At 36.3% G+C, this 24125-nt stretch overlaps 1 protein-coding gene across 2 annotated transcripts in view; it reads left to right on the forward strand.

Annotated features, from left to right (window-relative positions):
* LOC123552943 (importin subunit alpha-1-like) overlaps positions 1-24125 on the forward strand; it is a 45415-nt gene that overhangs the window by 1679 nt on the left and 19611 nt on the right. Inside the window, exons 1-7 of one of the 2 annotated variants that reach the window (XM_053541565.1) lie at positions 2058-2082; positions 9717-9869; positions 12075-12246; positions 14275-14409; positions 15261-15451; positions 16309-16481; positions 22158-22240. In XM_053541565.1, the coding sequence (XP_053397540.1) occupies positions 12193-12246; positions 14275-14409; positions 15261-15451; positions 16309-16481; positions 22158-22240 (636 nt within the window). In that variant the 5' untranslated portion in view covers positions 2058-2082; positions 9717-9869; positions 12075-12192. Of the gene's footprint in view, positions 1-2057; positions 2083-9716; positions 9870-12074; positions 12247-14274; positions 14410-15260; positions 15452-16308; positions 16482-22157; positions 22241-24125 lie in introns of those variants that run through there. The other variant, XM_053541564.1, reaches the window with a different exon arrangement.

Raw genomic sequence — 24125 nt, forward strand, 5'->3', positions numbered from 1 at the left:
TAAAGCGCTTCGATGATTCTGATTAATCAAGGGAAGTTACTCCAACCGGTGTCGATGTAAACAAAACGCGAGATACCACGGTGAACTGTTTTCTATATGAAAATAAATAAAATAAACTAGTGAATTATGATTTAATTGATCGGCATTTTTTTTATTTTCGGAGGGGAATTTTAGGCATCGGAAAGGGGAAAAAACATACTATTTTGAGGGGGGGAATGGGGCCGAATTTCGCCGAATATTTTGGTGAAAAAAAACGCTGGCTAGTACAAATGATTGCAAGTCTCGGTTTTAACGAGAAAGAATTTGGCTGTTTCAGAGGGTGAGGGTCATCATGTGAAAGCCTAGATTGTTCATTTACAAAAATCCTTAGAATTTTTCTTCATGGGGATTTTATAAGTTTAGATGTTGGAGTACCAAACTATAGCAAAAACTCTTTTGAAACTTAAATCTTCTACTGACCAGCACTGAAAAACCGGCTTATGGGCTCGGAATAACGAGAAAAGGGCATGCAAATAATTTAGAGTAGCTTGATTTATTTATAGTTGCCCTTCTTTTGCAGCAGTTAAATTTTTCTTGCTGGAGAGAGTCTTGGTCATCACAAAAAACAAAAAAACAAACGAAAAATGCTTGAAGTTTAACAATTTGCAAAAGCTAACTAGAGTGTGTTCAAACTTAGTCCAAATAATAGGACGTCTCGCACACAGAACCACAATATTTTGGTCTTTTGAGTGTTTGACGCGAGTGGGGATATCGCCCATGTGAAAAAAATATCTCAATATTTCCTAGGATCGCGTCAAATTAGTTGGACTACTGTGTGAGACCACAGGGGCCTGGGTCCGGGCCTAGACAAGCTTACTGTCGCTGAGTGACTGCTTTTTATCCCCCGCCGATGAAATCGGGAGGGGGGTATTGAAATGGCGTTGTCCGTCCGTCAGTCAGTCAGTCCGTCCGTCCGCAGCCATTTCTCAGTAACTACTTGGTAGAATTTCATGAAATTTGAAATAAACATGAACCAACATACTGCGATGATGCCCGTCAAGTTTTTTTTTTGATTGGTCAATTTCCCTCAGAGTTATTGCCCTTGATTTAATAAAAAATGTCTGTCTGCAGCCATTTCTCAGTAACTAACAGGTAGAATTTCATCAAATTTGAAATAGACATGAACCAAGATACTGCGTTGATGCCCGTCAAGTTTTTTTTTTTGATAGGTCAATTTTCCTCAGAGTTATTGCCCTTGATTTAATGAAAAATGTCCGTCTGCAGCCATTTCTCAGTAACTAGCAGGTAGAATTTCATCAAACTTGAAATAGACATGAACCAAGATACTGCGACGATGCCCTTCAAGTTTTTTTTTGATTGGTCAATTTTCCATATAGTTATTGCCCTTTAATTGTTTAAAAATCCACAGATCTGTACATAACAAATCAACCAATTGGAAGAATTTCATTAAACTTCTTCCATTCTTTTCCATGCACATTTATTATAAACATGTGATGTTGTGTACCTACACCTTGTCACCACCTTACATTGGTCACCCCCCCCCCCCCCCCCCCCCCCCCCCCCCCCCCCTTACAAGCAGTCAGAATAGGCTAAATGTAAACTGACAAGACTAAAAATAAGGTTCAATTCTACTTAATTACTTACCAGTTGTTATTTATTTGAATTTGGTAAATAATCCTCGTGAGCCATCGCTGCTTGTTTATATTTGGGTACTCTTTGGATTTTATCGCTAAGTTTGAAATACGTAAACTGTCTCTGCCAATGAAAACGTTCTTAACAACCACCGTCTTGTCAACGGTAATCATGGCAGGCGAAGGTAATTTCCGGAAGCGAAAATATTAAATAGCGAATTTGTAAGTAATTAAGTAGAATTGAACCTTATTTTTAGTCTTGTCAGTTTACATTTAGCCTATTCTGACTGCTTGTAGTGCTATTTTTAACTGACATGGTGTACTTGATTTGTTTTAGGGGGAGACTTCGGTGCGAAAAATGTGTGGGATTTATTCGGGTGGAGAAATCACTATCGTTTCGTATGCTGTTGCTCGCTCGTGGTGCATAAACGGTTTGGAACTGGGTTTTGAAGTAAGGTTTTTTTGAAAGATTAATCTTTTACCGAAAAGGCGGCCAATCATTGATAACGAAATGTTGTTTTGACAAAAATACGGACCTGGAAGCAATGCTCATGTAAAACTGTTCTTGATCACCTTTCTCATGGCTCATTGTCACAGGAGCAATTTTTTTTTTTCAAAATGGCTTTTTGTCATTTTTTTCCTAAGAAAACATTATAATTGTAGTAAATTTAAGTGCATATGGCTCATGGACCCATACTGTATCCTAGGTACGTTACTGCCACCTGTGCATGGGCACAGTAATATTTTAGTTTTTTAGCTCACCTGAGCAATGCTCAGGTGAGTTTTTCTGATCACTCGATGTCCGGCGTCTGTCGTCTGTCAACATTTAGCTTGTGTATGCGATAGAGGCTGTATTTTTCAATTAATCTTCATGAATATTGGTCAGAATGATAACCTTGATGAAATCTAGGCCGAGTTTGAAAATGGGTCATCTCAGGTCAAAAACTAGGTCACTAGGTCAAATCAAAGAAAAACCTTGTGTATGCGATAGAGGCTGTATTTTTCAGTTAATCTTCATGAATATTGGTCAGAATGACAACCTTGATGAAATCTAGGCCGAGTTCGAAAATGGGTCATCTCGGGTCAAAAACTAGGTCACTAGGTCAAATCAAAGAAAAACCTTGTGTATGCGATAGAGGCTGTATTTTTCAATTGATCTTCATGAATATTGGTCAGAATGATAACCTTGATGAAATCTAGGCCGAGTTCGAAAATGGGTCATCTCGGGTCAAAAACTAGGTCACTAGGTCAAATCAAAGAAAAACCTTGTGTATGCGATAGAGGCTGTATTTTTCAGTTATTCTTCATGAATATTGGTCAGAATGATAACCTTGATGAAATCTAGGTCGAGTTCGAAAATGGGTCATCTCGGGTCAAAAACTAGGTCACTAGATCAAATCAAAGAAAAACCTTGTGTATGTGATAGAGGCTGTATTTTTCAGTTGATCTTCATGAATATTGGTCAGAATGATTGCCTTGATGAAATCTAGGCCGAGTTCGAAAATGGGTCATCTCGGGCAAAAACTAGGTCACTAGGTCAAATCAAAGAAAAACCTTGTGTATGCGATAGAGGCGGTATTTTTCAATTGATCTTCATGAATTTTGGTCAGAATGATAACCTTGATGAAATCTAGGCTAAGTTCGAAAATGGGTCATCTGGGGTCAAAAACTAGGTCACTAGGTCAAATCAAGGAAAATCCTTGTGTATGCGATAGAGGCTGTATTTTTCAATTGATCTTCATGAATATTGGTCAGAATGATAACCTTGATGAAATCTAGGCCGAGTTCGAAAATGGGTCATCTCGGGCAAAAACTAGGTTACTAGGTCAAATCACAGAAAAACCTTGTGTATGCGATAGAGGCGGTATTTTTCAATTGATCTTCATGAATTTTGGTCAGAATGATAACCTTGATGAAATCTAGGCTAAGTTCGAAAATGGGTCATCTGGGGTCAAAAACTAGGTCACTAGGTCAAATCAAGGAAAATCCTTGTGTATGCGATAGAGGCTGTATTTTTCAACTGATCTTCATTAAATATAGCCGAATGATTACCTTGATAAAATCTAGGCCGAGTTCGAAAAATGGGTCATCTGGGATCAAAAAAACTAGGTCACTAGGTCAAATCGAAGAAAACATTGTGTAGGGCAATAGAGGATTGTAGTTTCAATTTGATCTTCATGAAATTTGGTCGAAGATTGCCTTGATGAAATCTAGGTCGATTTTGAATTTTGGGTTATCTGAGGTAAAAAACTAGGTCACTAGGTAAAATTTAAAAAGAAAAATCTTGTGTATGCGATAGAGACTGTTTTTTTCAATTGATTTTAATGAAATTTGGTCGGATGATTGCCTTAATGAAATCTACGTCAAATTTGAAATATGGGTCATCTGAGGTCAAAAAGGTCCTTGGTCAAATCAAAGAAAAACTTGTGTATGTGATAGAGGCTGTATTTTTCAATTGATCTTCATGAATTTTTTGGTCAGAAATGATTGCCTTGATAAAATCTAGGTCGAGTTTGAACATGGGTCATCTAGGGTCAAAACTAGGTCATATCTAAGAAAATGCTTGTTTTATCGCAAGAGACCAATTTTTTGGTCCAATCTTAATGAAAATTGGTCAGAATATTTGTTTCCATGAAATCACTAGGTCAAACATGTTTTACACTGTTATGGTGTGTTTCTTAGGTGAGCGACCTAGGGCCATCTTGGCCCTCTTGTCTTTTTTCTGATAACAAAATCAAATAACTATGCGTGGTTATATTTCTTATAAATATAATGACTTACAAATTATATATTTCGCGTAATATGCGTATCTTTTGTAAATCGGCATAGTGACTATATTTAAAGAAAACTTGCGACATTCTATTTGCCAACAATGCGTTGTTAGAAGTCGTTTTTTCATTATTAATTAAAAAATAATTATTTGTTGTCTGAAGAATTAAGGGCATTTACTGAAGTAAAACTTATTGCCAAACCAGATGTCAATTAATTTGCAAACAAATTCAGCTTAAAAAGACTTACTATATCAATTTGCACCTCTGTTGCAATTACTGTTAATCTATTTGATTGTGACAGACGATTAATTACAATTATCTAATATTCAAAAAATAATAAAAAATTAATTAGAATAATAAAGAAATCTATGCTTCGAACTTTCCAAAGAATTTGCCCATTTGGAAACGGTCTTGTAACCGGTATCAAAACATTATTTAACGAAAAAAGCATGTGACGGGTTTTTAAAAAATCTTTTAAAGTAAACCCAAATAGTCAAGATGATGATCAGAAATAAACATTTATTTCTTGGAGATATCTACTCTTATTTCGAGAACACCATAAATTTCCGTAAATCTCGTATACAGAAATAACTTTTAATAAACTTCTCTCAGTTATTTTTTCCTGATTGAACAGGGTTATAGATCTTCCATAAAATAAATAAAACAGTTGTTTATATAAGAGAAGTTTAGGTAATTTGAGTTCATATTTCCCGTAGGCTCGCCGATTTTCAATATGTTATAAAAACGTTTTGTGTGCATATGTTTCATTTTTCTTTTGTATTTCAATTATTCATGTTATATATGAACGAATTTTGTCCTAAAGCCAACAAAAATACCACTTGCTTAAAAAAACGGGTGCATTACGGTTATGGAAATTTCAATGTCGCATAAGACCATTTTGTGCGAACGTGCTTTATTATGCCCCCGAAGGGAGGCATATAGTTTTTGAACTGTCTGTCGATCTGTCAGTCTGTCGGTCTGTCCGCAATTTTCGTGTCCGGTCCATATCTTTGTCATCGATTGATGGATTTTCAAATAACTTGGCATGAATGTGTACCACAGTAAGACGACGTGTCGCGCGCAAGACCCAGGTCCGTAGCTCAAAGGTCAAGGTCACACTTAGACGTTAAAGGATAGTGCATTGATGGGCGTGTCCGGTCCATACCTTTGTCATCGATGGATGGATTTTCAAATAACTTGGCATGAATGTGTACCACAGTAAGACGACATGCAGTGCGCAAGACTCAGGTCTGTAGCTCAAAGGTCAAGGTCATTCTTAGATGTTAAAGGATAGTGCATTGATGGGCGTGTCCGGTCCATATCTTCGTCATCGATGGATGGATTTTCAAATAACTTGGCATGAATGTGTACCACAGTAAGACGACGTGTCACACGCAAGACCCAGGTCCGTAGCTCAACGGTCAAGGTCACACTTAGACGTTAATTTTCATTTTTCATGATAGTGCATTGATGGGCATGTCTGGTCCATATCTTTGTCATTCATGCATGGATTCTAAAATAACTGCATGAATGTGTGACACAGTAAGACGACGTGTCGCGCGCAAGACCCAGCTCCGTAGGTCAAAGGTCCTAAACTCTAACATCGGCCATAACTATTCATTCAAAGTGCCATCGGGGGCATGTGTCAACCTACGGAGACAGCTCTTGTTTTCGTTTCAAAAATCAATTATTTTTATTATACGTTTGTATGTGGTTAAATTCAGTCATAAACCCTGCAAATAAAACATTTATTAAAGAAAAACAAAACAAAGCAAAACAATGTTAAATTTAATACATGGATCCTTTTACTTTTCTTTTACATTTTGTTGTTTGGAACGATAATACATTTGTGAATTTAGAAGATTTCTACTAATTTCATTGTAACAGACAAAAAAAATCATGGAGAAAAAATGATTTTACAATACTCACTAACGTTCAGCAAATTCAAAACATGAAAGAGATGCATACGGAAAAAAACGGGAGACAAAATTGACCGGTTCACCGGTAGGGCGATTTGACGTGGTACAACTACAGTTGGGGGGTTGTTTACATAGGATTTCAGCTAACGTGTTTCGTTTTGAAACTAACATATTTTTTATACGCCCGTTTGAAAAACGGGACATATTATGGGAACGCCCCTGGCGGGCGGGCGGGCGGCGTCCACAGACTTTGTCCGGAGCATATCTTCTACATGCATGGAGGGATTTTGATGAAACTTGGCACAGTTGTTCACCATCATGAGACAGAGTGTCATGCGCAAGAACCAGGTCCCTAGGTCTAAGGTCAAGGTCACACTTAGAGGTCAAAGGTCAAATTCAAGAATGACTTTGTCCGGAGCATATCTTCTTCATGCATGGAGGGATTTTGATGAAAGTTGGCACAGTTGTTCATCATCATGAGACGGAGTGTCATGCGCAAGAACCAGGTCCCTAGGTCTAAGGTCAAGGTCACACTTAGAGGTCAAAGGACACAAGAAAGAAAACTTTGTCCGGAGCATATCTTCTTCATGCATTGAGGGATTTTGATATAACTTGGCACAAATGTTCACCACCACGAGGCAGAGTGTCATGCGCAAGAACCAGGTCCCTAGGTCTAAGGTCAAGGTCACACTTAGAGGTCAAAGGATACAAGAATGAAAACCTTGTCCGGAGCATTTCTTCTTCATGCATAGAGGGAATTTGATATAACTTGGCACAAATGTTCACCACCACGAGACGGAGTGTCATGCGCAGAACCAGGTCCCTAGGTCTAAGGTCAAGGTCACACTTAGAGGCCAAAGGTCAGATACAAGAATGACTTTGTCCGAAGCATTTCTTCTTCATGCATGGAGGGATTTTGATGTAACTTGGCACAATTATACACCATCATGAGACGAAGTGTCATGCGCAGTTCCCTTTTTAGAATTACTTCCCTTTGTTGTTACTATAAATAGCTTATATTGTAACTTTTTCATTACTAGTCGTAGGGAAAAATCGAGACCACTTTTTTGTAGTACAACATGCATGCTACATCCAATTATGAGGTGTATTTCGACCAATCTCTACCTGGTTAAGATTTTTGTGTGGACTTACAATTTTTTTTTGGATTTTTTTTTTTTTTTTTTTCTTTAAAGATTACCTTTCCTTAGTTGTTACTATAAATAACTTATATTGTAACTTTTTTATAATTGACCGTAGGGAAAAAACAAGACCACTTTTCTGTGGTACAACATAGATGTTACTTTCAAATTTTAGGTGTATTGTAAGGTATCTCTACCTGGTAAGGAGTTTTTAAGTGGACTTAGAAAAACAAAAGACTTACAATGATTACTAAACAACCACAAAATTAAAATTCCATTTGCAAATACAGGTGCTAGAGTAAAGAAATTTGTTGTGACGGGCGTATATTGTGACATTCTGGCACTCTTGTTACCGATTTACTTATAGAAACAAGCAAGATTATCAGGTATTCGTCTGTATTTATTATGTATAACAAGTAGAGTGCAGAAAAATGTGAAAATTTGGTGTTAAATGCAAACTTCATAAAACTCAATTTCCACTCGGTTTTTGGCATATTTTGGTCAGACGTTACAGTTTGACCGACACAATATAAAAACAAACTGTATACGTCGCATTAGTTCGACTAGGTCTGGGCCCTACCCTATAGGGTTCTGTGCATAGGGGTTTGGCTCATGCCTAGGTCCAGGCCCTACCCTATAAGAAAAACACAAGGGAAATCATTTCACCTAGAGCAAAGTTCTATGTCCCTTCGGTTTTTCGCTTGCTGTATTTTTTCTAAATATTATTTTCTAAAACTATATCACTAAAACTAAAACACGGTCTCCACGACTACAATTTTTCGGAACATTGTTGAAAGTTTGGATGCAGTTTTCTCGCATTTGCTAGCACACACGTGAGAAAGTTAGGTACCATCGTGTGCGGAATTTAATAGACAATAAATGGCGTATATCGTCATGTCAATGCAATAACTCAGTAAGTGCATATATATTATATAAGCACTTATTGAGTTATTGCGCTGACATGACGATATAGTTTTAGAAAATATTTATTAAGAAAAAATACAGCAAGCAAAAAACCAAAGGGACATAGAACTTTGTAACTTTAGGTGTATTTTAAGGTATCTCTACCTGGTAAGGAGTTTTTATGTGGATTTAGAAAAACAAAAGAATTACAATAATTACTACCACAAAATTAAAATTCCATTTTGAAAATACAGGTGCTAGTGTAAAGAAATTTGCTGTGACTGGCGTATATTGTGACATTCTGGCACTCTTGTTAGTATCTACTTTTACACCACGGGTACATTTCTAATGAAATAGTCGGTTTTGTTTCCATGCATGCCAATGTTATTGTTGATGGAGCCTCCATAAACTACACGAAAGCTGCAGGTTAGTACTGCCGCATGCAGTACTACGGATCAGATTGAACGGCTATGGTGTCTTTTTGGGGGACTTTGCGTACAATTAAAAATAAAATTATCGTGGGCACAATTTGTTGGTTGAGCTCAAACACGAAATCCACGAAAATTAATCGCCCACAAATAATAATGATTTCACAGTATTACTTCATCTTAGAGAAACAATGCATAGTTTATAGTTTTTCAACATTGCACAAAAAACTTGGTTGAAGTTCCAGTCTAGATTACAAAACCATTCTGATTGGCTGATGTGAAAATATTATGTCAGTCGTCGTTTAACTACACGTGTACGCTAAAATGTGTATACCATATGCAGCATAAATGTGCAATATAAATTAAATAAACAGTACAGACGTATACCAATGAATGACCACAAACTCAGAATCATAACTAAGATGAATTTCATTCATCATTTCGAGTTTTATTCTAAAACTGTGAATATTTTGCATTCTGTTTTTGTTCGGTTACATCTCGCCAAACATGTGCACACTGCTGTGACCTCTGGACCGGATGTTCATTAATTAGGGAAGTTCACGCAAGTTTTTTCTATAACGTTGACAAAAGCATAAAATATGTGGAGTATCTTTGCAATATGAAATATTTAGACAATATGACTAGTGCACGATGGAAGATAATTTAACGCTTGTTCAATATACTAGGTACCCATTGACCAAACTGCGCGTTTAATATGAGAAATGTACAATTGAAATGGGTTAGTGCACTTTCCCGTTCATGACCATGGTTCTTATAGAATACCTAGAGGTAGGGTATAACATGTACAGAGGCATTTTCTTTCTCGTCAGGTGTCAGTGGGCCTAGGCCCCTTCCCCTCCTGGTTATCCACCACCCCCACCCCCATTTTGTCAAAATATAAAAAAAAATTAATTTATCTTTTCAGAATCCACAACCTTGATTTCCAAGAAAGCATATATTTTTAACATACATCACACAACTTCCACATCAGACAACTAGAAGCAGCAGAAGCTATTTTGGAAAGACAAGTTCTCATCAGCCTGCAAATAGAAGTCAATTTACTAAACTAGCCATAGAGGTATACTTCAGCTTCCTACATACTGATTGTTTTGTTGGAAAATGTTTGATGTTCTTCCTACCAAATTGGGCAGTCTTTTGTATTAATATACCTAGTAGGTTTGAAGTGTTTATATTTTTTTTTTTTTTTTTTTTTTTTTTTTTTTTTTGGTGGGGGGAGGGTGTTAAGCTCACATGAACTTTGTTCAGGGTGAGCTATTAGTATAGGTGGATGGTCTGTCATCTGTCATGTATTGTCCTGAAATACTCCAAACTTGGTCAGTAGCATCCTGTTTTGGACCTATGTCAATTCTTTTCAAATGGTTCACCTTGGCCCCTTTTATTGGCCACAAGAGCTAAAAACAGAAAAACCTTTAAACAAATCCTGATGAACTGCTTGGTGGATCATTTGATCATCATCAAACTTAGTCTGTAGCAAATGCTGCATCATTATAGGTCCTTTCCAAAGTTTGTTTGAGTGGGACTCTTTGGGGCTGCTAGAGCTAAAAATAAAAATAAAAATTACAATTAAACAACTTCCAGGGTTTTTTCTAGCTAATTTGGGAACATAGCCTATACCCCCAAAATTGGGAATTTTTACGCACAAATGTTCCAAATTGGGAAATATTTAGTCCCATAGGATATAGTAAGGATGTTTTTAAGCACTTTTCACACACTTGTTTCACATTGTACAACCTCTTTAACATACTTACATTTACAAAATTGTCCATAATTTGGTCAATTTTGCGCAATTTTAAAAAAAAATTCAGAATGTAGATTTGGGAATTTTTGCACTCATTTTGGGAAAAATATACTTTTTGGCATTGGGAATATAGCCGAATAACAGCTATAAAAACGGCCCGAAAAAAACCCTGACTTCTTCTGAACCACTAAATGGTTTTTCATCAAACTTAGTCTCACTCAGTAGCATAACTATAAGGTTTTGTTCAAAAGGGGGGGAGGCAACCCCTTGTAGGGGCCACTGATGCTAAAAATAAAAATATCTTCAACTTCTTCTGAATGTTAACCAGACTTGGTCAGAAACGAGGTTAGATGGTCAAGGTCCTCTTCCAGTGAGGGACTCGGGGGCCCAATTGGGCCTCTTGTTAGCTCACCTGAGCACGATGTGCTCAAAGGTGAGCTTTTGTGATCGTCCTGTGTCCATCGTCCGTCCGTCTTTAACAGTTTGACTGTTAACACTTTAGAGGTCACATTTTTGGCCCAATCTTAATGAAACTTGGTCAGAATGTTACCCTCAATAAAATCTTAGACGAGTTTGATATTGGGTCATCTGGGGTCAAAAACTAGGTCAACAGGTCAAATCAAAGGAAAAGCTTGTTAACACTCTAGATGTCACATTTTTGGCCCAATCTTAATGAAACTTGGTCAGAATGTTACCCTTAATAAAATCTTGGACAAATTTGATATTGGGTCATCTGGGGTCAAAAACTAGGTCACTAGGTCAAATCAAAGGAAAAGCTTGTTAACACTCTAGAGGTCATAATTTTGGCCCAATCTTAATGAAACTTGATCAGAGTGTTATCCTTAATAAAATCTTGGACGAGTTCGATATTGGGTCATCTGGGGTCAAAAACTAGGTCACCAGGTCAAATCAAAGGAAAAGCTTGTTAACACTGTATAGAGGCGGCATTTATGACTGTATCTTCATGAAACTTGGTCAGAATGTTAATATTGATGATCTTAAAGTCCAGTTTGAATCTGGGTCATGTTGGGTCAAAAACTAGGTCACCGGGTCAAATCAAAAGAAAAGCTAGTTAACACTAGAGGCCACATTTAGGACCATATCTTAATGAAATTTGGTCAAAATGTTAATCTTGATGATCTTTAGGTCAAGTTTAAATCTGGGTCAGGTGGAGTGAAACACTAGGTCAAATCAAAGGAAAATTTAGTTAACACTCTAGAGGCCACATTTATGATTGTATCTTCATGAAACTTAGTCAGAATGTTGAACTTGATGATCTTTAGGTCAAGTTCGAATCTGGGTCATGTCGGGTCAAAGACTAGGTCACCGGGTCAAATCAAAGGAATAGCTAATTAACACTTTAGAGGCCACATTTATGACCATATCTTAATGAAACTTGGTCAGTTAATCTTGATGATCTTTAGGTCAGTAGGTCAGGTTAGCGATACAGGGCCTTCATGGCCCTCTTGTTTTCTAGTTATTTTGGGCTTTTTTTTCTGAGATTATTGAACGTCTATATTTCAGTTTGCATCTTGGCAAGTACATAGTTTGAATTTCGTCAACTTTGTATTCCATCTAAGAAGCTTAGGAGTTCACCTGATATATATATTTCTTAAACTGAAGAGAACATAAACAACCAACAATGCCTGAAGACTCCAGACTCAAGAACTACAAGAACAAGGGCAGAGATGTTGATGTAAGTACAGTATAACCACTGTAGACAACACCTTAAACAGTGAACACCTCTTCAAAGTTAGATATTTTCTTTTTTGTTAGATTAGGTTCTTAATAGATAACTCCCAGTGTCCAGTTGTTCGAAATTTGAAATTTTAACCAATTGTTAAACTAACGGTCAGTTAAATTTTCAAAGTTTTAGTAATATTCTTCCAATGGTACAGCTCCAGTATATCTGAGGGAAATGTTTGTACCTACTCGACAACGATACAGACTTCGCTCACAAAGTGACACTAACTTTAACATCCCTAGACGGCGAACAAAACTAGCAGACAGATCTATGGCAGTTGTTGGTCCCAAATGGTGGAACGATCTGCCTAGCTATCTGAAAAACATTCAGTCTGAAGCCAGCTTTAGATCAAAACTGATAACACATTTGTTTAGGCAGTTTTATGAACAATGAGTGTAGTCTTGTTAAAATACAAAATATTCAGAAGTGGTGTAAAATAGTATTTATATATGTCCAAATCTTTAAATCTAAGTTCTAGAATCCTGTTCATATTTTGTATGTATATATGTTAAATGTGTGTTATGTAATTGTAAAGCGCAATAGAATATTTTATAATTTTTGCGCTATATAAATGCCATGTATTTGTATTTGATTCCAAATATGTCTTGGCAGGAAAAACTAACATGATGTGTTGATTTAACTTTAAAGACTTTTAACATACTTAATAGTTAGCAGTCTTAACTACAGAATTTGTTTTACAAAGTTTTCTAACAAGTCTAAATATAGAGAATATTAGGTTACTTTCTGATAAATTTAAATTTATTAGGCGAGTTAAAGAAAATATATTAGGCGAGGCTCTGCCGAGCCTTATACTTTTTCGTAGACGAGCCTAATAAATTAAAAATAATTCAGACAGTAATCTAATATTCTATTTATCCTGCCTGTTCAGAAAATTGGGAAAAAGTCGTTGGAAAGATCAACAGCGTGCAGACTTGACGTCATATAATATGACGTTTGCTAGTGTAATTCAGTTTGTGGAAAATTTAAAAAATGCAATAACTTTTTTGTTTCTGACTTTACCACTTTTTCTTAATTAGAACATTTCCAATACAATGATAACAGTTTCAATGAAAAATTCGGAAAAAAAACTGTTTTCAAAATTACCGGCTGAAGTGCTGTAAAAGTGAAAAATAGCAACTTTTTTGTTTCAGGATCAAAACCTTTGATTTGACCACTCATTTTCTAAGTTCAGACATTTCCAATACAATGGTGATGATTAAAATGCAAAATTTTGATAAAATAAGTGATTTCAAAAGTTGCCGCAAAAGTGATATCTTGACACTGACTAGATAAAGCAGTTTATTAGGCAGGCCGATAATGTGCTATATCTTATATGAGGGTAGGATAAATAACCGTAAAAGCTAATCGACTACTAGCTTAATCACCTGTTAAACATTTGAACTTTCCCTGTACATGTAATTAGAGCTGAAAAGTTGAAGTTAATGGTCAAGGTTTCTTATTCAATGTTAGTAGAAGACGAAAGTCTCTACTTGAAATAGATGAAACAAAGAACCTGTATGCCTAGGGTATAAATGTTAAAGTCTACAGCATCCTGTCTAGGCTAGTACTGTTAGAAGTTGTATCAATATTTCAACAGACAACACTAGAGCTGACAACTGCTAGTCTACAGACACCTGTAATGCTAAATGTAATAGACACTGATTAAATCTCATGGAACTTGAGAAGCCTGCCTATCCCAGGTCCCGCTTAGCTCCATATCTATTAAACTAAAATAAAAAACAGAAAATTGGTAAACCCTAATCAAAATTTATGTCTTAGTGTAGCTGTTATTATTCTGATGATGAAGTTTAGCATTCTCAAGATGAACTAGGAAATCTACTAGACTAGGAAAATGGTAAAAATTCTACCTCTTACATGCTCCTTGGAGATTCCATGTCAGGTTTCATGCTCTAATTTAGATTGTCAAAGTATGGCCGTCTTTGATGTGCTATTTTATGTTACATAAACTTTTGGTTACAGGAAATGCGACGCAGGAGACAGGACGTTTCAGTGGAGTTGAGGAAGCAGCGTAAAGATGACCAGCTTCTGAAGCGCAGAAATGTTGCAATTGAGGAAGAGGGGCCTACTAGTCCACTTGCTGATGCTTCAAGCAAGGTAAGATACTGGCAGTTTGCATATTCATTGCAGTCTTTTTTCACAGAGCAGCTGTTATAAATTGTAAGTTTAATGTAATAGGCAACTTCAAGATGCAAGTTATAAGTAATGGGTGTCTGAAAATGTCTTGTAGTAATTTATATTGCCTGGAAAGATTATGCATTTTAACAAAACCTGCAGTCAAAGATTTCTGTGATGGTGGTCAAATTACTGGTACATTGATGAGGTATTGCAATATACAGTGAAAGTTACCTTGTCGAAAATTTGATATACCTGAACATTTCAGAGGTCTTTCAGTAACTAAATTTGTATCAAGTTATAGTCCATTAGTTGCTTATTTTGAATTCACCAGAGCACGAAGTGCTGACGGTGAGCTTTTTGACCACTCGAAGTTCAGTACATCCATTTGTCAACACTTAGAACAGTACCATTTGGTGGAAGTTAATGGAACTTGATAAATGTTCCTTAGATGGTCCTCTTCTAAAGTTGTTCAAACATGTGCAGATTTTAGAATAATTTCACACAAATGTTCTTTGGGTAACCCTCTACCGATAGTTTAAAAATCAGTTTTATAAAAAAAAAAAACATGGCTGTCAGAGGGAGTGGTCACTTTTTACTATGTGTGTATAGTGGAAATCTTACTCTGGTCTGAAAGACTTAGTGCATCTCTGATTTTTTAATAATTTCACACATTAGCCTTTCCAAACATTGTTCATACTGTTCTGATTCTGGTCAAGTTTGCCCTGTATGGCTGGATACTTGGGAAAGCTCTTACTAGATTTAACTGTAAAGCTAAAGATAGCAATATATTGCCATCATGGACCTCTTTTTAATTTACTTTTTCTTTTTAGCAAAATGTTGGACCTACATTGACCCTCCCAGAAATAATAGCTGGTATCAACGGTAATGACAGTGGCCTTCAGATGCAGGCTACCCAAGCAGCACGTAAATTACTCTCAAAGGAAAGAAATCCACCGATAGATGACATCATAAAGGCTGGAGTTATTCCACGCATGGTGGAGTACCTTTCACATGCTGACAGGTGACATGTTTGTTATATAGCCCTGAAACTTTGACTTTGTTGCATCTAAGAATTTGAGTAACTGTGTGTTAATCTTAAGCATAAAGTTTTGTCCGAAAGACTCCATCATTTACTTAGGAGGAGCTAGGGATCAAACTTTATGGTCTGGTGTTACACCATAGGCTGTTCTCTTTAGACAAGTGATCAGTTTTACTACAGACTTGACTTTCTTTTTGTTGTTGGCTCATTCTTCCTCATTGAAATTTGTATTTGCAGCATTACTATACAAAATATAGTGAATATGAAAGATCTATCTATGTTAGAAGCCATATTCCTTTGACCTGTCTTACAAGCAAGGAAGTAGATTGTAACTTGTCATGAGCTTGTAACTACCTAGTGGCCAAGGCTGCTGTCTTTACATCACTTGCTCCTCACAGCTGTTGGTTCAAAACTTCACTTTGGACGTAGAATTCTTTCTTGTGAAGAAGCCATCCGGCTTGCTTATTGAAGGTTGATGGGTCTGCCCATACTGAAATAATGCTGCTAGGGACACCTGGAGTAATAACAGCTGGAAAACTACCATATAAACCTGAAACTCATCCAAATTATAATTACCTGTTATAATGCTGCACTGTTAAAAACTTGTAGTATTGAAACCAACACACAATCGGGGACATAATATTGAAATCTGATTTTGACTGACTTGACCATTTTAACCAAGAGCAGCAGTTCCTGCCTCTGTCTATTGGATATTTAACGAAAAGTGAAATCTTACTTGTCTGAATGGGCTATGGGTCAAGCTATGAAAATCAGTCAATACATTTTGCCACCCTTGATAAATAGTACAGTTTCTCATACTTAGTTCTTACCATTTACAGGCCAGAACTGCAGTTTGAAGCAGCCTGGGCATTGACAAATATAGCCTCGGGAACCAGTGAGCAAACAAAAGCAGTGGTGAATTCTGGAGCTGTACCAAAGTTTGTTAAGTTACTAGAGTCTGGGAACCAAAACGTTTGTGAGCAGGCTGTATGGGCGCTTGGCAATATTGCAGGTCAGTTTATGTGTTCGTGCAAGCAGAAAGTATGTAGTACTTACATTATCAGATTCCTTGCTGAGATCTTGAATAGCTAATTTAGTCTGAGCAACATCATATTCCAAGTTTTCTCCTAAAACTAATGTTATGGCCATAAAAAATCAATGAATAACATTAACAGGGTGGCCACCGACTCTGGAAAACAGGGAAAAAGGCTAAAAAAAATTCCCTGCGTGGAAAATTCAGGGAATTTGAAAATTTTGAAAAAATCAGGGAATTATCAGGGATTTTTTCAAAAATTGAAAGAAAAAATTTAAAAGACTATATAATTATGTCTTGGCTACTGGTGGTTTCTCTTCTTCATAATAATTACCTTTATTTTATATAATACAGAGTACTATTCTTAGCAAATGCACTCACTGTTTGATGATTCTAAAACTGTTATTCATCAACTATAAGAGATAAGTTTTTGTTTCTAAAATGGAGAGAAGCTAAAATGGAATTGAGTAACCATTGCCCCAGAACTCAAATACTAATACATTGTACTTTGAAAGCAAGCAGAAGTTGTTACACAACTAAAGACTAAAATGAATTGTCAGTACATTACTGACATTAACAAAATGTATACCAATATTTGAATCATGCATTAGAAGTACCTGTGTATTGATAGTAGTTGCTTGTTAGACTTTTGCTAGTTATTAACAAACATTTACATTAGTCTTGAATAGCATAATTATGAAATGTATTTTTAAAACCATAAAATTAGCAGCTTCATGAGAAAACTCTGGCTTTGAAACCAGTAATGAAATCAAGACTAGCCTGTACATTCTGTATAGTCTGATCAGGATCCATGTTGTTTGTTTGTGCACATTAACTGTAACAGCCATGTCTATAAAGTTAAAATGAACAGGGTGGTTCCTGATCAGAGTACAGGTGGCTTTTTAGCATGACTATTTGAAGAATAGGGGAGCTATCCTACTCGCCTCGGCATCGGCGTGAGCGTCACACAAATGTTAAAGTTTGCATACCACCCCAAATATTTTCAAAGTCCATTGAGATATTGCTTTCATATTTTGCATACTTGATAACCATCATAACCCCAGTCTGTAAAAAGGAGGAGGCAACTCTATCAAGCATTTTGACTGAATTATGGCCCCTTTTTGACTTAGAATAAATGTTAAAGTTTGCGTACCACCCCAAATATTTTCAAAGTCCATTGATGATTGAGCTATTGCTTTCATATTTTGCATACTTATTAACCACCATGACCCCAGTCTGTAAAAAGGAGGAGGCAACTCTATCAAGCATTTTGACTGAATTATGGGCCCTTTTTGACTTGGAATAAATGTTAAAGTTTGCATACCACCCCAAATATTTTCAAAGTCCATTGAGATATTGCTTTCATATTTGCCTACTTGTTTACCATCATGACCCCAGTCTGTTTAAAGGAGGAGGTTACTCTATCAAGCATTTTGACTGAATTATGGCCCCTTTTCGACTTAGAATAAATGTTAAAGTTTGCATACCACCCCAAATATTTTCAAAGTCCATTGAGATATTGCTTTCATATTTTGCATACTTGTTTACCATCATGACCCCAGTCTGTAAAAAGGAGGAAGCAACTCTATCAAGCATTTTGACTGAATTATGGCCCCTTTTCAACTTAGAATAAATGTTAAAGTTTGCGTACAACCCCAAATATTTTCAAAGTCCATTGAGATATTGCTTTCATATTTTGCATACTTGCTTACCATCATGACCCCAGTCTGTAAAAAGGAGGAGGCAACTCTGTCAAGCATTTTGACTAATTATGGCCCCTTTTCGACTTAGAATATGCTTATTGTGATGTTAAAGTTTTTACTCATTGCTTATATTATACTATCAAGCACTGAGAATAGTCGAGCGAGCTGTCCACTGACAGCTCTTGTTTAATCCATACTGGCCACAAAGTCATTATTCTGGTGTCCCATGTCATGACTTGAGTTTTAAACTCAGTTTACCAGAAAGATGAAATTGTTGTTACGAATGCAAGGAGGTGTTGACAGTTGTATGCTAATTTAGTGGACTAATTCATTTTCGAAGAAACTTTTATGTCAAATCTTGAAGACCATTTGTCTAGATTTAATATTTTTCTTTTTAAGTTAAAAGTTAAAACTGCAGGAAAAGTTATTTCCCACTGCCTCATATTAGAAACTAAAGTGCTGGATTGTTTATGTGTATATGTAACATCCAGTTTTGATTTACATAATTGTACTAACATTAATAGTGTTTTAAAATCAAACTGAAAACTGCAGTTACTGGTAGTTTTGTGAGTATAGCTTGTTAGAAACCTGAATGGCTAGAATGTTTGTGATGTAGAACATTGATAATGTTTAGAAAGTTATATATTTGTAATGCTTAAAGGCTTAATTTTATTTGTAACCTTCTGCTTTAATATGCAGTATGATTATGAAGATTGTAGTGTCTTTGTGGCATTGTAAAGGAGAATGTTAAAAATCAGGTTCAGTTCATTTACATTAAAACATGATAACTGATTAAAGCTGTAATCACATTGTTAATTTGAATAATCAATGTTATAGGCAATAAAAGACACTGGAATTAGTATCACAACAAGTTACAAAATAAATAATGGTATATACATGTATGTGAAATGTAAGTCATTGCTGCTGAAGTATTTAAGTTTTCTTTTCTTGAGCTGTTTTGAATTGTTACTTACCATGCTCACTACTCTTACTGAAGTTGCTCAGTGAGATCTTAATTTCCTCTATATAATTGATTATTCAAACAGGATTCTGAAAATAAAATAAATAATGAATATATTTTCAAAATATAATAAATAAATATAATTTCATATGTATATAAAATAGATGTAAAATAAACAAGTTTATTGGTGGAGAAGGTATGGCTAGAAGGGGAGGATGGAGGCCATAATATTACTACATTTATATTCACAATTGTTGCTACGCCGAACAAAGTATCAGGGAAACTGACTATCCTGTCAGGGAAAATTCAGGGAATTATCAGGGAAATTTACTTCAGATTTTTGGTGGCCACCCTGATTAACAATTCTAAAATCATTACTAATCATCAAGCTTAGTTACTGCAGTGTAGCCATTTTTAGCTCGACGCTCCGAGGAAAAAGTAGAGCTATTGCACTTGCCCCGGCGTCAGTGTCGCCGTTGGTAAAAGTTTTTGATAAAGTCAAATATCTCTGTTACTATCAAAGCTATTGACATGAAACTTAGAAAAGTTATTTACTATCAAAGTATACACCAGGAGAAACAATCCCCATAACTCTGATTTGAATTTTGACAGAATTATGCCCCTTTTTAACTTAGAATTTTTGGTTAAAGTTTTTGATAAAGTCAAATATCTCTGTTACTATTAAACAGGGTTGCCAGCAGTCTTGAAAAGTCAGGGAAATTGGTTTCTTTTTCAAGGTCAGGGAATTGTCAGGGAATTTTAAAATTTGGTCAGTGAAAAATGAAAATCCCAGGAAAGTCAGGGAAAAATGATTTCAAAGCTCGAAGAAGTTAATTATTTTAAACTTTTGTGGCTGTGGCAGTCTTCAAGCATTAAATTTAAGTAATTAAAAACAAAGTTTAATGATGTAATACTGTAACATGCATTTAATTTGTTTAAATCCCCCATTTTTTTTAAACATACTACAGTATTAGTCACGATGCTTTATTGTTTTTGCCACAGTGACTAGGACACTGTATATTAAGAGATCTTGGATTTTGAGAGTGATGCTTTGTCAATATGATTCCAATGGTCTTGCTATTAGTCATGGTGTTTTATTGTTTTTGCCTCTAGGAAACTGTATAATAACAGATCTTGGATTTTTGAGAATGATATTTTGCTAATACTAGCAGGGTTCCAATGGTCTTGTTATTAACCATACTTTATTGTTTTTACCATGAGGAAAGTGTACCTTAAAAGATGTTAGATTTTTGATAGTTACATGTCTTGCAAAGATGCTTTTGATATGTATCTCTTAATAATTAGGTTTCACTGACCAATAGTCACAATTATGTTTCATTGACTTGACCACCAAACAGTCATACAAGAAAGAAAACCATGTTTATTATCATTGTGTTTGATGTTTATGTTTAATATATTGGAAAATAAATACAAAACATTTGGAAAAAAATAATGGGAGGATTGGACGGTTATAGGGGAGGTCAGGAGGCTGTTTAAATGTTTGGCGGTTTTGGTCAGTGAAAAACATGAATTGGTCAGGGAAAAGTCAGGGAATTTTGTTCACCCAGAGTGCTGGCAACCCTGTTAAAGCTTTTACTTAAAACTTAAAATACTTATTTACCATCAAAGTCTACACCAGGAGAAACAATCCCCTTAACTCTAATTTGAATTCTGACAGAATTATGCCCCTTTTTAACTTAGAATTTTTTGTTAAAAGTCAAATATCTCTGTTACTAACATATTCATGCAATGAATGTTATAAACGAGCTTTTATTAGGTATGTGAGACCGTGTCACTAAAGCTTTTGACTTGAAACTCAAAATAGTTATTTACTATCAAAGTCTACACCAGGAGACACAATTCCCACAACTCTGATTTGAATTTTGACAGAGTTATGTCCCTTTTGAACTTAGATTTTTATGCCCTCGAAGGGAGGCATATAGTTTTTGAACCATCTGTCTGTCGGTCTGTCCGCATTTTTCGTGTCCGGTCCATATCTTTGTCATCGATGGATGGATTTTCAAATAACTTGGCATGAATGTGTACCACAGTAAGACGACGTGTCGCGCGCAAGACCCAGGTCCGTAGCTCAAAGGTCAAGGTCACACTTAGACATTAAAGGTTATTGCATTGATGGGCGTGTCCGGTCGATATCTTTGTCATCGATGGATGGATTTTCAAATAACTTGGCATGAATGTGTACCACAGTAAGACGACGTGTCGCGCGCAAGACCCAGGTCCGTAGCTCAAATGTCAAGGTCACACTTAGACATTAAGGGATAGTGCATTGATGGGCGTGTCCGGTACATATCTTTGTCATCGATGGATGGATTTGCAAATAACTTGGTATGAATGTGTACCACAGTAAGACGATGTGTTGCGCGCAAGACCCAGGTCCGTAGCTCAAAGGTCAAGGTCACACTTAGACATTAAGGGATAGTGCATTTATGGGCGTGTCCGGTCCATATCTTTGTCATCGATGGATGGATTTTCAAATAACTTGGCATGAATGTGTACCACAGTAAGACGACGTGTCATGCGCAAGACCCAGGTCCGTAGCTCAAATGTCAAGGTCACACTTAGATGTTAAAGGTCTTTTTTCATGATAGTGCATTGATGGGCGTGTCCGGTCCATATCTTTGTCATTCATGCATGGATTTTAAAATAACTACGCATAAATGTGTGACACAGTAAGAAGACGTGTCGGGCGCAAGACCCAGCTCCGTAGGTCAAAGGTCCTAAACTCGAACATCGGCCATAACTATTCATTTAAAGTGCCATCGGGGGCATGTGTCATCCTATGGAGGCAGCTCTTGTTTTTTACTGGCAAAGCTCTAATTCAGAGACAAGCACTGAGAAAAGTCGAGCGCGCTGTCTTACGAACAGCTGCTCTTGTTCTTTCAGCGATATTTAACTGTTAATTTTCTCTTCTATTTGCCAGAACAAAATGATGTCATAATTTGTATTACACATGTATTTCATTGTTTGTAGGTGATGGTCCTGACATGAGAGATTATGTGACAGAGTGTGGAATTGTAGAGCCACTTCTTAAACTTGTTCAGACTGATACAAATGTAAGTTAACACAACCTTTTGCAGTGGAATGGAAAAAGTCGAAATACTGCAGATGTTGATAAAAAACATTGCAATCCCCACCACGTTATGAAAGCATAGATAAGTCGCCTAAGAATTTCATTCAGCAGTATGAATTGATAAAAGGCTTACAAAGGTTTACTGCTTAAATTGATTTTATGGTGATACCAAGTAATAAGGTTTTAAAGGCACTGGCCTCCAGATTGTACAGCAAGAAAAAGAAAAATGTCGGGCATCAGGAAGACTGCTTTTAAGCTTAATTACTGACAGACTGTATGTTATGGAAACATATGAGAATTACTTTTGCTAGTTTTTAGCTCGACTATTCGAAGAATAGTCTAGCTATTCTACTCACCCTGGCGTCGGCGTCGGCGTCACACCTTGGTTAAGTTTTTGCATGCAAGTACATACAGCTATCATTTAAAGGCATATAGCTTTGAAACTTATTTATTCTTTTTCTAGGTCAATTACCAACCTCACTGGGTAAAGTTCCATAACTCTAACATGTATTTTGAGCCAAATTATGCCCCCTTTTGGACTTAGAAAATTCTGGTTAAAGTTTTACATCCAAGTTACTATCTCCAAAACTAATGCAGATATTGAATTGAAACTTCACATGTGTCTTCGGGGTTATAAAACTAGTTGATAGCACCAAGTCCCGTAACTCTGACCTTCATTTTGGCCAAATTATGCCCCCTTTTGGACTTAGAAAATTCTGGTTAAAGTTTTGCGTGCAAGTACATACAGCTATTACTAAAAGGCATATAGATTTAAAACTTATTTTTTCTTTTTCTAGATCTATTACCTTCCTCACTGGGTCAAGTCCCATAATTCTGACATGTATTTTGGCCAAATTATGCCCCCTTTTGGACTTAGAAAATTTTGGTTAAAGTTTTACATGCAAGTTACTATCTCCAAAACTAATGCAGATATTGAATTGAAACTTCACATGTATCTTCGGGGTTATAAAACTAGTTGATAGCACCAAGTCCCATAACTCTGACCTTCATTTTGGCCAACTTATGCCCCCTTTTTGACTTAGAAAATTCTGGTTAAAGTTTTGCGTGCAAGTACATACAGCTATTACTAAAAGGCATATAGATTTGAAACTTATTTTTTAGCTCACCTGTCACAAAGTGACAAGGTGAGCTTTTGTGATCGCGTGGCGTCCGTCGTCCATCCGTGCGTGCGTGCGTTCGTGCGTAAACTTTTGCTTGTGACCACTCTAGAGGTCACATTTTTCATGGGATCTTTATGAAAGTTGGTCAGAATGTTCAACTTGATGATATCTAGGTCAAGTTCGAAACTGGGTCACGTGCGGTCAAAAACTAGGTCAGTAGGTCTAAAAATAGAAAAACCTTGTGACCTCTCTAGAGGCCATATTTTTCATGAGATCTTCATGAAAATTAGTGAGAATGTTCACCTTGATGATATCTAGGTCAAGTTCGAAACTGGGTCACGTGGGGTCAAAAACTAGGTCAGTAGGTCTAAAAATAGAAAAACCTTGTGACCTCTCTAGAAGCCATATTTCTAATGGATCTTCATGAAAATTAGTCAGAATGTTCACCTTGATGATATCTAGGTCAAGTTCGAAACTGGGTCACGTGGGGTCAAAACTAGGTCAGTAGGTCTAAAAATAGAAAAACCTTGTGACCTCTCTAGAGGCCATATTTCTCAATGGATCTTCATGAAAATTGGTCAGAATGTTCACCTTGATGATATCTAGGTCAAGTTCGAAACTGGGTCATGTGGGGTCAAAAACTAGGTCAGTAGGTCTAAAAATAGAAAAACCTTGTGACGTCTCTAGAGGCCATGTTTCTCAATGGATCTTCATGAAAATTGATCAGACTGTTCCTCTTGATGATAT

This window comes from Mercenaria mercenaria, chromosome 4 (assembly GCF_021730395.1).
Source record: "Mercenaria mercenaria strain notata chromosome 4, MADL_Memer_1, whole genome shotgun sequence".
Classification (NCBI taxonomy): domain Eukaryota; kingdom Metazoa; phylum Mollusca; class Bivalvia; order Venerida; family Veneridae; genus Mercenaria; species Mercenaria mercenaria.